We start from the raw sequence: 16002 nt of genomic DNA on the forward strand, positions 1-16002 counted from the left end.
AAGTAGCTGTGAAGCCAAGCAGCCAGGTTGCCCTTGATCCCAAAGTCAATCTCGAGTTTATGCAGCAATATTTTATGCGATACACAGTCAAAGGCCTTTTGAAAATCGACAAAAACCACGCCGACAACTTTACTGTTATCAACCGCTTGTCTCCATTGTTCTGTCAGTTTTATAAGCATTAATTCAGTAGAAAAGCCTTTCCTATAAGCCCATTGGTTTTCAGTGACTAAACTGTGCTCGTGGAATGTATGGTTGACGATTCTCTGAGAGACCGTTGATTCAAGGATCTTGCTGGGTATACTGAGAATAGAAATTGGCCGATAGTTGCTCATGTCGCTCTCATCGTCCTTTTTGTGGATAGGGCTCAGCCTAGCCACTTTCCATTGTTCAAACACGTAGCCAGATCTTAGACTTTCACAATAAATATGGTATAATGGATGGACCAACGCATTCCCGGCAGTTTTTAGAGTTCTAGAAGAAATCTGGTCGGGACCGGTAGCTTTATTCCATTTAAGATCTGATAAATACTTTTCAATTTCGGATTTTGATAAAATAACGTCTTTGATAACAGGAACTGACTTTAATGTTGTGGCAGCGTTGACTTTTGTGAATGAAAAGTTCCTTGTTAGATTAATTCCTATATTAGAAAAGAAAGAATTCATCAGATTTGATTTTTCTTTACTATCGACTGCCAGAGAACCGTCTTCCCTCTTCAAGGGTCCAATAGCCTTTCTGAGTTTTGGTGCAGTGGCATTGCGAAGAAGATTCCAATACTCCGCAGCGGTTTTTATTTCAAGTAGTTGGTTCTTGAAATGTTTAGTTTTCGCCCGACGTACGTCGGTGGTGATTTCATTACGTAATCTTTTGTATTCCTTCCATTTGACCGGATCTTTTGTGCGAGTGGCTACTTTGAATAATTTAAACCGTTTGTTCATCTTTAATCTTATTTCGCTGTTAATCCATGGTGAACAGACGCTGCGAACCTTGACGTCTTTATAAGGGGCATGGACATCACAAACATCGTTGAACAAAAGATTCCAGCCCCAAAGGACGTCGTCTTTGTCTTCGAATATATCCAGTACGTGGAAAGGTATTCGTTCGATATCTTTCTTGAAATCTTGAATGTTACATCTCTTGAAGTTTCTTGAGCGGACAATCTTCGGAGGGGGTCTTTTGGATTTCAACTTCAAAGTGGCGTAAACTAAACTGTGATCAGATATGCCCAATGGCAGCACGCCGCATTGACGAACCATGTTTGCTTTAGTTGTAACAATAAGGTCAATTAGGGACTCCGTTGTGGATGTTATTCTAGTTGGTTGAGAGATAATGTTTTGCATATTGAAGTCTTCAAAGGTCTCTATCAGCTTCTTCGTTTTGCCCAAAGTAGGTATGCCGTCAGGGTCCCTATTTAATAAACAACAGTTAAAATCGCCAAGTATAAAGATGCTGTCAGTTTTAAGCCAAGCTTTTTCGAGGGCTCCACGAAAGCTTTAGGGTCAGAGGTCAAATCTAATATTCAAATTGTTTTCGTAGCTTGTTTATCTTAATTCATTTTAATATATAGTATTTGACATGTTTGTAAATTTCGTTTACCTTGCCACCCGGAGTCAACGCAAAGCGTATGAAAATTAAAATACCTTTCCTTTTTTCGAAGATCTCCGTCATAGAGTTTAAACTAAGAGCGTTTTGATCGATATTTTTGGCCAGTTTTTTTTTGCAAACTTTTTGTCGTTTCACGTGGTTCATGTGTTTCAAAGATGTGCATTTGTTATGAAAGCGTCGTAAATGATCACTGTAATTCACATTTGATGCAAAATAGCTTTTATTGTCCATATCAGGAGCTTAGTTGCCTGCCTTGTCTTCACAGTTTTTACTCAGCGTGTGCTTGGCAAATAGATCTAATTAATGATTACATTTTTCAGTTTTACATTTGAAGCTTCTAAATGACTAGTTGACAATTGTCACTGATCTGCTACAATACTATGATGTTTTTAAAAATCGATGTAATTTTCAAACTAGTCAAAAATCAGTTGAAGTTTAAGTGTCAGCTAATGCTAAAATTACAATTTAACGGCCGGTTTACTGACTTATTGACGAAACTCGGAAGCAAAAAAAGCAATCGGGGTTTTCACAATGTAGCTTAATTCCACGCTTTACAACTTTCTTTTTCTGTTGACAAGCATTTTTGGGAACATGAATTTCAATTCCGGCGGTACATTGTTGATTTTTCCATTTTTTCATTAGGGCTTCTTTTCGAACTTGGTCTGAAACATCTTGTCCCCAGATACCAGGCATACTTCTACGTAATTCTTCTTCGACTTTTGTGATATTGTGGCAGGGGACGATTTTCCTATAGCGGACGATGAGATGAAGTAATCCTTCGTCTGTTTGGGTAGATGTTGTTTTACTGTAACCCCGCTCGATCAGGGCTGCTCTGCTTAATTTTCTCTCTATTTCCTCTTGGTTAGCGGTGTAACTTCTGTCAAAAAATCGTATATCCACCTTTCTTTCTGCGGTTATACCTTTTGAGAATTTACAAAGAAAGGATTCTGTCTCAAAATTTTCATTAAGGAATTTCTAAAGGCATGCTTATAGGAGGTCATACTCACTCTACGTCTAACGAGAAAAAGCCAGATGAAATTTCTGTTTACAAGTGTTTCATGTCAAAATTATGGAATCGATAGCCTAACATTATTTGAATACCATATGACCCGTGAACAAGGTATCTAACGGGAATAAAAGTTGTTGCTCATAAGATAAAAATCTTTAATGTAGACAAAAATTCGTTATTTTTTTTATGCAAAAGCATCTAAGTTGATCGCTCGATCCACATAGGCGATGAAGTTACTTATGTCAGCCTAATAGAATACCCTACATCTTCTTGATCTACAAAACTTTACCCCATAGTAGTATGTCCTGATAAATATATCATCAAAAAAAAACATGTCCGCTTTTTTAGCCGAAGCCAAAGTGATCAGCCAAAAACCAAATGAGCAGCACATTGCGCCAATTTCGAAATGACGGCATTCAAACGTCCAGTGTCTCAGAATCTACAGTCTCACAATTTAAGTTTGAGTGTTACATATACCTTGCATCGTCAACGAAAATCTACCACGTATTACGATTAAGCCGAAATGATTGTAGAACCAAGCACTCTATTATGATCCAATTTAAGCTTTGAATATCTTAGAATCAAAAGTTTGGCAACTTAAGGTGTTAAATATATCCTACATCATGAACAAAAACATACCTTGTATTGCGGCTGAAGCCAAAATGATGACGAAAATGAGCAGCATGTTTCGCCCTCTTTGAAATGATGCCGTTCACTGCTTCAAGTGACTCAGAATTACGCTTCGACAACTTTCGATTCGTTTAAGTGCCACGTCGGTGTTTATGTATTTGAATATTTATCAGTAGGTACTCTATCCAATAATGTGATTGAGGAAGTAGCACAATAGGAAGTCTAGATTCTTTCAGTTGGAGCTCTACAAGCTGCTATTGGTAGACGTTATTAATGTTCCTCTTTGGTTTACGTTTGAAGTACGTGATGGTTCTAATAGGACGTCACTAAATGCTTGATGCCGAAAACTTGACACAGCCTGACCTAGCATTTAATTTGGAAGAAAGTATGTCGGTGATTGTGATCTATGGATATTCGTGAAGAGCTACTCAAACTATGGACAAGTGCAACACAACCTCTTCACAACAGTTACCTTTGAGACAGAATAGAGGGGCCGTTGTAGAGAAGTAGTCGTTTCGATAAGATATGGAGTGTAACCTTAACACCAAATATTCCTGAAGTTCAACACCTTTACAATCAGGGAAACGAAACTACAGAATAACGATAATACGTTGAGACTGAAACTAAAAAAAAAAAAAATAATAAATATATATATATATATCTATCTTAAATTTTTAGACCATAAATATCGATAGAACTAAACGAGTATGCAGGCTTGCACGATTTGCGCTTTCAGAGCTACAGTCATTTTAAATGTTCATTGTCAAGAGAAAGCTCTCCGGCAAGGGTTTTCTGTTGCCCTTGAAGAAAAGGTTACCTCTGTACAGAGCTATTCGTTGGCGATGCTTTCATTCAGCCTTCTATTCACTGATATAACTTTCGACATCACAGCGAACATGAAATTACAGTCGGTCAACCAATCGTCAATCGATGGATCAAATAATTAAATTAGAAGCGCGAAATGATAATTTACCCGCGTGACAGTTTGCCCGTCACACTTTCAATTATTACAAGTTATTAACAGTACTTATTTCCCTCACATTCATTGGCGTTCTTATGATCGTGAAATACGACAATGCAGCCAAACTTTCTCCGAGAAAAATCCCAGATTTCCTTAATTTCGTTTTCTTTTTCGCATTTCCTGTCCAAGAGAAGGAAAATTGACCATATTTAGCTTAAGACCGCATAACTACTTCTAGTCGTGAATTGACACGTCCGGTACAGAGTTCGCTTTCCTGTTTTTGTTGAAAAATACATTTTATTACAACATAATTCTGAATGGGTTGGTTTAACAGATTTTGTTGAAGACGTAAGGCTAGATGTAAAGACAAACAAACAAACAGGCATATAAAATAAATAGAAAATGATACATAGGCGTGCGTACATGTGGAATTTCTTGTTCAACGTGTATGAAACTATTGCTAAATGAAAGGAAACGCATCTCCGCTCTGTGATCATAACAGGATATCCCACCGGTATGTCTCCGCTATTTTAAGCTTCAAGTTTGAAAAAATGTAATCTAATCTCCTTTTTATTATGAATTATGCTAAACCTAGTAAGAGAAAACGTCGTTAGAGTCGAAATAATTGCTTAAAAGGTGTACTTAACCAATATAAATGTGCTGCCAGAGTGTTTTTCACGTTCTGACCAAAATTTTCGCTTTCCGCTTTTCTCATGGAGGCCGGAAGACAGTTCGTCAAACCAGAAACGGAATTGCGCCTGTCGAACCTTCCAGATATGAGAAATTCCTCAATCCCTCTTACTGACTATTATATTATGGGCAAGAGATCTTAGGAAGTTCTACTAAGCTTTTCCGATTGAACGCTAGACTATGAGCAGTTCCTCCTTTTCGGCGAAGTCCGTCACAGTGAAAAAAAAGTTGTTGTTAACGCGCGTGAGTGAGGCGCTCGAGCCCCTCGCTCACGGAGCTCCCGCGGCGCATCGATTTCCCTCTTAGAACTCTCCGCGGCGCGCTAACGTCAACATTCTTCCGCTGTTTTTTTTTCTTTTTTTGACTCGCACCACGGCTGCTCGTAGTCTAATCGAACGCAGGGTGTTATTATTGCTCAATCCCTAGATGGCTTTTCATATTAAATCTTTAGGGTTACGGGTATTAAAAACTAATTCTTAAATAACAAAACAGTCGATTTTGTACGGTCTCGGTTGAATGTTTGTGATAGATTTTTAGAAGAATCGGATGATTTCAGTATTTATTCTCCCGTAATCATGCACCTCACCAAGTCTTATGACCCCATCCCTCCCCACCCCGTTTCATCGAGCTCTTCGCTTCCTCACCGTAGTATACAAGGCCGTCACTTGATCGTCGCGCTGCGTGTTAATGTTCTCCCAAAATATGCCCTTGTTGTTTGGATACTCTGTTGAATCCGTTGAAAAAGCAAAGGAAGAACTTCGGAAGAGTGTGATAAGAGTTTACGGAAAAAAGAGGGCTTTCGTGCCTTACGATTTACAGACAACTTAATTGTAGATAGGTATGCGTTCAGATATAGTGCATGTCTCTTCGATCACTAAGTTGGAATTCATGAAGTCTGTGTGCTTTGTGCTTTCGATGTTAATTTTTCTGATTCAAGCTGTTATTTTTGTTGTTGCGATTGGCGAAGGCGTTGACGTGATTTGACCATGAAACTCAACACAATGGCGATTATTTCGATTCATTCATGATTTCGGTCAAAAGCTAAAGGTCGAAACTTGACCTCTTTAAATGTTCAAAATAACGCAGACACGGATTTATCCTCTGAGCGGGTTATGAGGTATGCATTAAAACAAACGGTGGAATAGTGTATTTAACTAAGAACATTGTATCAGTAGGTTTCTTGTAAACGATATCATCACAGATTATTATGAAATGAGTCAAATCCAATCTTTTAGGATTTAGCACTTCCTATTAGAAATGTAACTTAAAGATAATTATTTTAATTCATCACTGGATCATTTTTTTTCATTTCTCTTTTGTTGTTGTTGTTGTCGTCGTTAATTTTCCTTTTTTTTGTGGCTCTCAGCTCTCAAGTTGGTCCCGTGTGAAGGCAGCATCCCCTATTTGATAATCTACTCCCCCCCTCTCTGTTTGACTTTTTCCATTGCCTGTCCGTTTAGCATTGAATCAAATGTTGTTAAACAAAAGTAATTAACAAGTAACCTCTCCTCGTAATATCTAAACATCATCCAGCAAAGAGGTCATAAGAATACTTAAACTTATCAGTTACAAGCTGTTATCTTGATCTAATACCATATTCACACAACTAATTTACAAGGAAATATGTAGCAGCTGGAGAGGAGAATTATCAATCAGATCTTGGGAGTTAAAAGGTTAACAGAATCTACGTATCGATGACTCTGGAGGGTGAAAATATGAATCATAATTCATTGTTAAAGGGATTATGGCAGATGATGGACAACGGGCAGGGGGAGTTTACCAAGGTGAAGGTTCAGGGGCTTGAAATGAGTATCCCATCACTAGATTTGTAAACCTTCAAACAAACCTTTCCATGATTTCTCCTCAAGTGAAGCATACGTTTGATGTAGATCTTGTATTGAGACGAAATACTTTGGTTGCTTGAGAAGATCCGTTCACTTGAGATTTGCAACGACTTGTTTTTGTACAACCATCCTGGTCTTGGGAAAATCGTGTCATGGACACTTGAAAGAAGGCTGTTGCAAGAGGGATGGTACTAAGAAAGGTTGCGGTTTAATCATGAGTTATTCTCTCTGAGCTCATCAATAGTCGCTCATCGAGCCTAAGAGACAGTGTCACTCAAGTTCAAGCCGTTTCGTCTCTGATCGATCCATAGCAGATTTTGCTCATAATAAGGACTAAAACCCTAATGTTTTCTTCAATTGCCGTAGTTACGAGTATAAAAACCCAACGCGTATAACAATGGCTGTTTGTAAAAGCTATAATTTTTACGGATGAAAACAGACCATTTGAATAACTAGAAAATATCGAAAAATAATGGCGTTAAATTGGATGACCACAACAAACAAAAAAAGTTATTTTTACTGAGAAAAAATGTGTTTTTAGATACAATTGCTCAGATTCTTCGTTTTCCTTGCAACATCTACACCTTTGATGGTCTTTAACCACCATCTTGGAAACACGTGAAACGTGTTTTCATGACTTGGCACTGTCATGACATTGAATAGAACTATGGGTAAACAGTAGACTTTAAGAAAAGCAACAAACTCTTACAGACAAAGCAGTGGCCGCAATATTGTTTCGTTGCGTTAGATAGGTTAGCAGGTTTTAACTTGAAATTGGCGCACTTTTCAATGGTTTGATTTGCTTTTAGTTAATCTTCTCATCCAATTGTCTATGCATGACTACGAACATTTTAGGGAGCTACTGCGTCTATAAAAGATACACACGAGGGACTTTCAGGGTACACGTTAGTAATTAAAGAAATCTCGAAAATGTCACAACGAAATAATAGCTGAGTTCAACTCGGCAGCAGATGAAGTACATTTATTTAACCAAACGACTCTTTTAAACGATCTTTAGATATCAATTTTAAAAATAACGTGAAGTTTGAGTAAGCACTTAGCGTTCTGTTTATTACGGTGCTTTTAATAAAATTCCCGCCTTTTTTGCGCCGTATTTCATAGACATGTACGGTTCAAATTATGAAACAGAACTCTCTGTTCGATCACAAAGGGCACTCCTAATTAGGCGCTTAACTGAGCTTAAAGAAGCCGTATCCTCTTGTGTACCATTTGCTGAACAGAATTTACTCTGTTTTTCTGCCTCTTATTTTGATGAAAATATTACGTGCGTGATAACATGAAGGTGGTCCATCATCAAACATCTTTTACCTCAAAGTTAATACCAAGCGGATTACCATCATAAAAGGACTTCCTTCACCCAATAAGAGCCGTGCAGTGCATGTGCACAGAATTTATGAACCAAATCTCCTTTGTCAGATAGAAGAGAATTTAATATGGGAACCAAAGTTAGTGTCAATGAAGTTGAATAATTCTATAGGATGGTGTTTACACTGAAACAAGTGACGAGATTATTAGCACCCATTAAAGCTCTAGGTTGGTATTAGGTGATGTTTTAAATTCATTCTTTGGCGACACGTACAAAAGTGCAATTCGCCATGTGTTAGATATATTGTGAAATGCACTTGTAAAACTCGTAGCTATAGCTACCATCCAGCTCCCGGCGTCCAAATGACTTAAAATAAATGGATTTTAGACAATACTGAGACAAAACGAAGGCCCAAAGATCTGTGTTGTATATTGAATGAGTACTTATTGGTTTTGTTCAGCCTCCGGGGTGTAATCAGGTACCATTTATCACCAAAGATCAAATAAAAAAGAACAATTATTGTCTGCTAGTGCGTGAGATTTTCCGAAAAAAAAATTTAATTTGTTTAGATTGAATTGAGAAAACTGGAGATTTTTCGAAATTAGCTACCAATGATCTTACATATATGTTCAACTACCACCGAACCTCATTTGTAAGACTTATCTAATTTATTGCCATAATGCTTTTCAATTGCTCACCAAGTATGTATTTATGCGTTTACCTCCTTTCAGTCTTGAAGTTGGGCCAATTTAACAGATGATAGAGGCTTGGTTTTTTTTAAAATTTTATTTTTATCAAAAGACCAAGACCACTCAGGTTACGTCTTGAACTTTAAATTAACCACCTTTTTGCCGTTCCCATTATGTCTTTTGTTCTATTATTTGTGATACATGTGCCGACGATTTTGTTGAGTGTGTGGAACTCAAATGTCGAAAGCACCTGGATGACAAACTTGGAAAAAATTATACGTGGGTGCATATACCGCTTAAAAGTTAGTTCCGCGTGTACTTCTTATAATTTGGCGATGGCTTCCTCTTGTTCCGTTGAGCATTCTTTCCTACATTATTTTCTCGACACTAGGACAACAGAGACGGAGAGAGGCCAAATTACTTAAATTAAACCTGATACGAAATGTAATCAAAAAGCTAATGGTCAGTGGCCCATTTGATCTGTGTGATATAATTTCATGAAAGTTTTGACGAGCAACTGTTGTTTGATTTTTTTCACCGTCGAAATTGGCTGGAATCTATCGTTATTACTGTTTGATATCGTAGTGAATTTAGAAACCTCAAAGCGTTGAAAATTTTTGTGTAACTTATCGCAAGGATTAAATCTTTAATGAAAAAGCAATAAGATTTCCTTTAATGTACAGGTTTTTACGGGCAAATTAAATGTTGTCGCAAAGATTAAGTCTTTAATGAAAAAGCCTTAAGACTGCCTTTTATATACAAATTTTACGCGCTAATTGAATATTGTACAATGGATTCTTTCTATGGCAAGCAGACGTTTTTCTGTGTTGCGATTCAAAGATTTGATTAAACGTTCCCCGCCGAAACAGACTCTCATATCTCACACTATTTTTTTTATTTTAATTTAATTTTGGGCCAAAATGCCTGCAGGACATAGGTAGTAGGTTAAAAGTTCATGTGGAAAACGTGGTTAACAAACCCCAAAAGACTCAAATTTGGCCAAGTGTACCCTTTTCACGTCCATAGTTTTGACTTGGAACCAAAGGAATGGCTTTATTGACATACGGAAGGCTTGTTAAAGCTGAAGTGCAAACTTCTTTTGTTGTAAATGTTTCAGTGTTAAATATCTAACTTGAGAATGCTAAAGCACGTGGTTAAAGCAGCGAACATGATAACAGGAAGAATTTTCGCTGCAGGAAGTAAATGTTTCTATTCCGGTCCCAGTTTCGAGTCGTGTTTAGCATGTGTTGAGTTAGCTTTTCAATACTCTGCAAAATCGATGAATGAAAATTAATTCATCTAGCCGCGTTTTATGTTATTTTTAAACTACGAAAAGCAAGGCGCTAATTTACGATATCAATCTCCAGACAGCGGTCCGTTTTAACCAAAAGGTCTGCTGGTTTTGTTCCTTCGAGGAAGAACAATGCTACAAATTTATTCGTCTGTGATTTGTTTACGCGTTGAACTTCGAGTAGAGAGTGTATGAATTTCTGTAGTTTATGAATGATGGCAAATTGTGAAGACGGCTCCGTTTTATTTTTCCATGTCTATCTTGAAAACATGTTATTTTTATGTTTGCCACAGCTCAGTAATTTCAGAAAACCTTGGCAACGACATACCATACCTTCAACCTTATTTGCCAAGACCTGCGCTAATATTTCCACGTGTTACCCGTCTGACAAATACTACGGGCCATGTTTAAACTGAATACTTCTAAACATTGAGGCATTGTGCCTAAAAAGATTTGATCCCTTTTTAAAATCATCCATAGCGTCCTAACACACAATTGTTTGAACGATATCCTCCTTTGATATAATTGCAATTAATCTCTTTTTTTATTTTCATATAAGTTCACATTACCACTATTCAATATCGTTGAAAAATGAACAAGAAAATGGCTTTGTTCTTTTTTAGGAAGGTTAATTTGGGGTACATAGCACAAAGCCGAAGAAATACCACAATTTTATATTGAAAGCGGAGACCAATTATATGAGGTATATAGGTACTTATTAAGTCGACGAGTTTATTAGGCCACATTCTTGGCTTATTTTAGTCAAAACAGAATGTGCCGGTATCACTTCGCGATAAAAACCTAGGAACGGTCCGATATCAAGAAACACAGTTTTGTATGAATCCTTTTGAAAAAATGTATCATTAACGTTGTTTAATGTTCAATTACCAAGTTAATGGATCATTTGCCTCCCATCGAAATCATTTAAGTCGCTCTATAGTTTGATTTATTAGTCTTTTGGAGGCCATGTTTCAGCAAATGATTGGGAAAGACAAGTGTTTGGAGAGAACGGCTCAAATACAAAACATCAACAACACAAATTCAAAAAACGAGCTGGCATTTGCTCTTTTACAGACATTTCAATGACAGAGTCCGCAAAATAGACGGAGTTTAACAAGGATGAATGTTGCGTGACAAACTTGTCACGATTGTCTAACAGGCTGAGATGTAGTTTAGCGACTTCTTCGCATTAAAGTTCTTTTTTCATGTTGATATGTTTGAATATTGCCTTAAAATTTACACTATATAGGACTGTAAAGTATTTTGATCATTTAAAAAAAAACTCGTCGGGCCAAATGGCAAGTTAGTTACACTGCGTAAAGGTGTGCTAATGGCAATGATAGCATTCATTAAAGACCCAATTCATTAAATTGAATATGTGCTTTGTTTGTTATGCAGAAATAACACACGCTAGCTGTCAAAGGAAGTTGTGTTTAATCTTCTTCTTTTTTATCTAAAAAAAGCCTAGAGAAGAGATCTCCACAACCATCACTATATGAAAGACTCAAACTAACCCACCCAAAACTTTTATTTCGCTATCTGACGACTCTAGAACTACAACTATAAAATTGATAAGACAGTTGCACCTTTCATACTTCTATTGAATGTAAAGGATCCTTCTAATTAAACCTACTAGTTGTGAATCATCTTGACAAAATATACTTAAGGTCTGCAAGTTTTTTCGGAACATCGTTATTGAGTTCTTTTGTTTTCCAGAGCACGTGTTTCATAGGCTGCGAAATGGTTTACGTTATCAAAAAGCATTTTGTAAGTTTTCACTGAATCCTGATTTCCCATGACAACAGTTTATTTTGTACCATTTAAAGAGGAGATCTCTGTAGAAAGAGGAAAACCGAAATTAGTTTAGATGCTAATTGAAAATTAGGAAAAAAATAATCGCTCTTTAAAGCCAAAAATTGGCTTTCTCTGTTAACCTTGTGTAACATAGGCTGATATTAACCTCAATTTAGTAGATTTGGCACTCGTTTTTAATGATCGTATGCAAACTCCCTCTGAAGTTAAGAAAAGCTTTTTTTTTTTTGTTCAAGCATTTAATAGTTGTGTAATTTTTAACTTGGTCTTGTATAATATTGTAGTGATGGGGAAGTTATCGTTTCGCAGTAAGTCAATCCGCTTGGCCCTCGATCGCTGTCCAGCAGACCACGTGTTACTTAAAGTCCCATCAAGAGCGGCCCTTTGTACCACGAGGTAAACTAAGTGCGGAATGTGGTTTTGCTGATGTTCTATCTCGACTTGAATGACAAATTAGCTTGAATTGCGGAACATAACATGCTGTTCGCCTCTATTAAGAAGGCGTTTTTGACTGTTTGGTTCTCAAGCTGGCTAAGTAAATCAGCTTCAAGACTACTCCCCAGGAAAACCTTTGTACCCTAATCCTTGACTGAGATTTAGCTTTAAGAATTCTCGCCCTTCTTAGTACGAGTATTGGAAAAAAAGAATAGAAATGCTTGGCAATAAACGCAACTGTGTTTATTAATTAATCTTTGAATACAAAACGGATTGTCGTGGATTTTTTAGTAGCCTGAGGATTAAAAAAGACTAATAACAGACACCTAAAACATCAAAAAAGCACGCGACCTAAAAATTTGTGACCCATGAATCTTATTACTGACAAAAGACGTTTATCTATTTACATAAATATAGATTTTCATAAGGCAGAAGAGCATCTTTGTGGATGCTGTGTATCTGCTGTCAGTCTCGTCCATTTGGAAGGCAAAAACCCTATTTCCTTTTTACAAAATATTATTCTCATGCTAAGGAACACCTTCTTTTGTGCTATGTATTACATCCGTGATAAAACCTAACAAAGTCGCTCGATTACGTCTTAGCAGCACCGTGAAATAAAGCCTTTACATACAGTTTTTCTGAGGAACAAAGCCTTGGGCGTCCAAGGATGTTTTGGAGTGTGTTTCTTGTTTATGTAGGTGCGGCAAACTGAGTTTAGAAAATCCAATTGTTCCAAGGAAGCTGTGGAAGTTGCATGTATTGTAGTCCCCTTCCAGAAAAATGTTGCGGCAAGGCAGTAGAGGACAGATACAGCTTGGCTGGCCCACAAATGTAACAACTGCATGAGGTAACTGGACCCACAGGAAAAGGATTTTCATATGAACTTTCATACCTATGTTCCAAAGAGGGTGATGAAAGCTGCGACAACTTGTGTCGTGAAAAATCTCCCCGGCTGAACTCGCCTACAAAGCCTGGATGTATCCGCCAGTTGCAGCCTTTCTTATTGAAAGCCACTTCCCCGCGTACAAAGCAGTCATGAAGGGAGAGGTTATGACGGACTGTGTTCTTCCAGCGGGCTCTGTTCTCTGTAAATTGTGGATGGCGCTCTTCAATGAATTGGTATATCTCAGACAAGGGAAGTCTTTGGCGTGGAGAACTGAGAATGGCGTGTGCTATTACTGCTACATATGACAAAGCCGAAGAATTCCGCTTTCGCTTATTAGGTTTCCTTTCCAATGGCATTGCTGGACTATTACTGTTCAACAGCATGCTTTGCCCCGGCCTGTTTTCCATCCTTTATATGTCTAAGCGTTATCTTGCAACTGCCAAGTTCCTTCCTGTATAGCAAAGTCTGTGTTCACCAACGGAGCTAGAGCAGTCCTGTTATATATGATGATTGAAAGCACGTTCCTTTTGTCTCGAAAACTAGTGTTCAACCAATGCCTTGTCACAGATTTGCTAAATAGACAAAATCTCACTACGGGCACTTGATGTGTTTTCGCAGAATGTTGTTATAGTGGAACAATGCTCTTGAGAGCCCATAATTAGATGGACGAAGTTGGTAATTTTGCGCCCATCTTTTGTTTTGGAAATCTGTCAATTGTCTTAGAGATATTCCAAAACCATGTCAACTGGCATGTGACAAGCACCTGCATTCCGCTTTAAACTTAAAGTCATTGAGAGTTTTGGCAAGAAACACATTCCGGGTTTTTCTTGAGTAGTCAACCGATGCTTTGTGAATTATCCTTGTTGGTATAGAAAACAATAAGCATTAATTATCATTACCACACTGTTTAGCGTCATTGACGCAAATCAACATCTCGACTATGTTTTTCCGTGGTCCTAAGTGAGTTGTTTCGCTATATTTTCAGTGGCGCTTGTGCTAGATTTAATGAAGTGCGTGAAAAAAACGAAAAGCAAAAAATTAAAATGTGAAATACTTGAAATGTTTTGGTGCAGTTTTTTATGTTGTATGTGATACTTGTATCCATAGATTTTTTCAGAGTACTATCTGAGTGAACAAGGTCGTTCTCTACAGCACGAAAATACTAATATCCTGCCTGGGGCAAAATGAATTAGCAACAAAACGCTTGGCATTCAGAGGGCTTATTTTTATTCTGATAATTTTTCCGATTGCTCTTATCCTATCTGAATGAACTGTGGATCCATATATTTGTAATAACTTTATTGAAATCTCGAGGTTTTTCAAGCAATAAACTCAAACAACGTCTTGTCGCATGTATTAAATTTTGAATAATTATTTCAATTAGGAAAAAATTGCTAATTCATGGTCGATTGCGCGCACACGCTAACTTCTGTCAAGGTAAGGTTCCTGTAAAAAATGAATTATCTATCGAACTGAGTTACCGTTAAAATACTTTTACAACGTTTCCAAACATTTTCGGATTTGTTTTAAGTATTTTCACGACGAAACTTGGTTGTTAAGGTATTATTCAAACACTGAAGAAACCTTAAACTGCATTAACTTCCCGAACACCTGTTTTAAGCTTGAGCGGGTCAATAATATAAACAAAATTGCCCCCACACTTTGTTCCTGCTATCATCACGGTAATCGTTTAACGCAGCCATTACAGGTGTTTATTAAATGAATACCAATCGAAAAACGCAAAAGTTGGCAGGGTAACACAAAGAAACGCAGGAATTTTCGGTGAAGAAACTAAGCAACGGCCTACGAGAGCGTCTCTGGAAAGAAGTTGCGATGTTACTATACTTTTCCGTTTTAGTTTAATGTTACCCCCTAGTTCTTTGTTTATCTAAGCAAATCCACTTTCTTTCTATTTAAAGACGATTCTCTACAGCGTCGTTTGAAATTCTTTCAATTATCGTGATGTAGATGATGGTATACCTTGAAGATAAGCTCATCACTCGTTTACGCTAAGGGATCTCTATGAACGGCTATAAAGAATTAGCATTTTAGGTTTACATGCGGTCGAATTAGACAGAAGAAAGAAATGAACATCGTACTTTGTTCTTGACACCATTCTTTCAAAATATTGTGTCGGCAAATAACAATTGGGTTTGCGTTTCGTTTAAACTCTGTCACATTACGAATCATTTCTTCCCATTAAAAAAAGGATGACAACGTTGAAATTTGACAAAGATTTACAATAATTTGCTGAGACGTTATTTGCCTCTGTTTGCGTAAAATTTTCCTATATTTCAGTGCAAAGGATGAAAAGAACGAAGAAGTATGGGAATTTTCTTTCAATTTTAAAGTTTTATTTCAGATAGATAGGAAATCCTTCCTTGTGATGTTACGCTGATGAGGTATGCTGTGTGTGGAAACCACCACTGCGCTGATCGTTCATACAAACACAGGGGGCGCAGAATTTCTCTATAGGAGCTCATTGAAATTGAATTTTACCGAAGAACGCAAGGAAATAAAAACCAAATGCCTCGAAATGCAATTTGCAACGATTGCAGATGATAATGGTGAAATATAACCTATTCACACAAGCAAAACATATTTAGTTAAACTGGGTTTAACCGAAGGAAAATTAGAAACCGAACTGGAAAACCGAATTTTCCTTAGGATATAAGTAATCAGTAAATTGTATTTTCAATGTTCTACATTTTATGTCGACGAACATCAGTTTGAGCAGCTTTTATTCGGTTTTAAGCAGCTTTTATTAAGAAAAACATTTTGAACCGGGGTTCTCTACACAGCTCGAGAGCATTTTATGCTTTGGTG

General features: G+C 37.2%; 1 protein-coding gene across 1 annotated transcript; it reads right to left on the reverse strand.

Annotated features, from left to right (window-relative positions):
• Positions 1-1804: 1804 nt before the first annotated feature.
• On the reverse strand, positions 1805-13583 carry LOC131787910 (uncharacterized). Its single transcript, XM_059104985.2, has 3 exons — positions 13183-13583; positions 3251-3324; positions 1805-2522 (listed from the first exon to the last, which is right to left on the reverse strand). The coding sequence occupies exons 1-3, from the start codon at positions 13581-13583 to the stop codon at positions 2080-2082; spliced, it is 918 nt and encodes a 305-aa protein (XP_058960968.2). The 3' UTR covers positions 1805-2079.
• Positions 13584-16002: the final 2419 nt, after the last annotated feature.

This window comes from Pocillopora verrucosa, chromosome 3 (genome assembly GCF_036669915.1).
Source record: "Pocillopora verrucosa isolate sample1 chromosome 3, ASM3666991v2, whole genome shotgun sequence".
Lineage (NCBI taxonomy): Eukaryota > Metazoa > Cnidaria > Anthozoa > Scleractinia > Pocilloporidae > Pocillopora > Pocillopora verrucosa.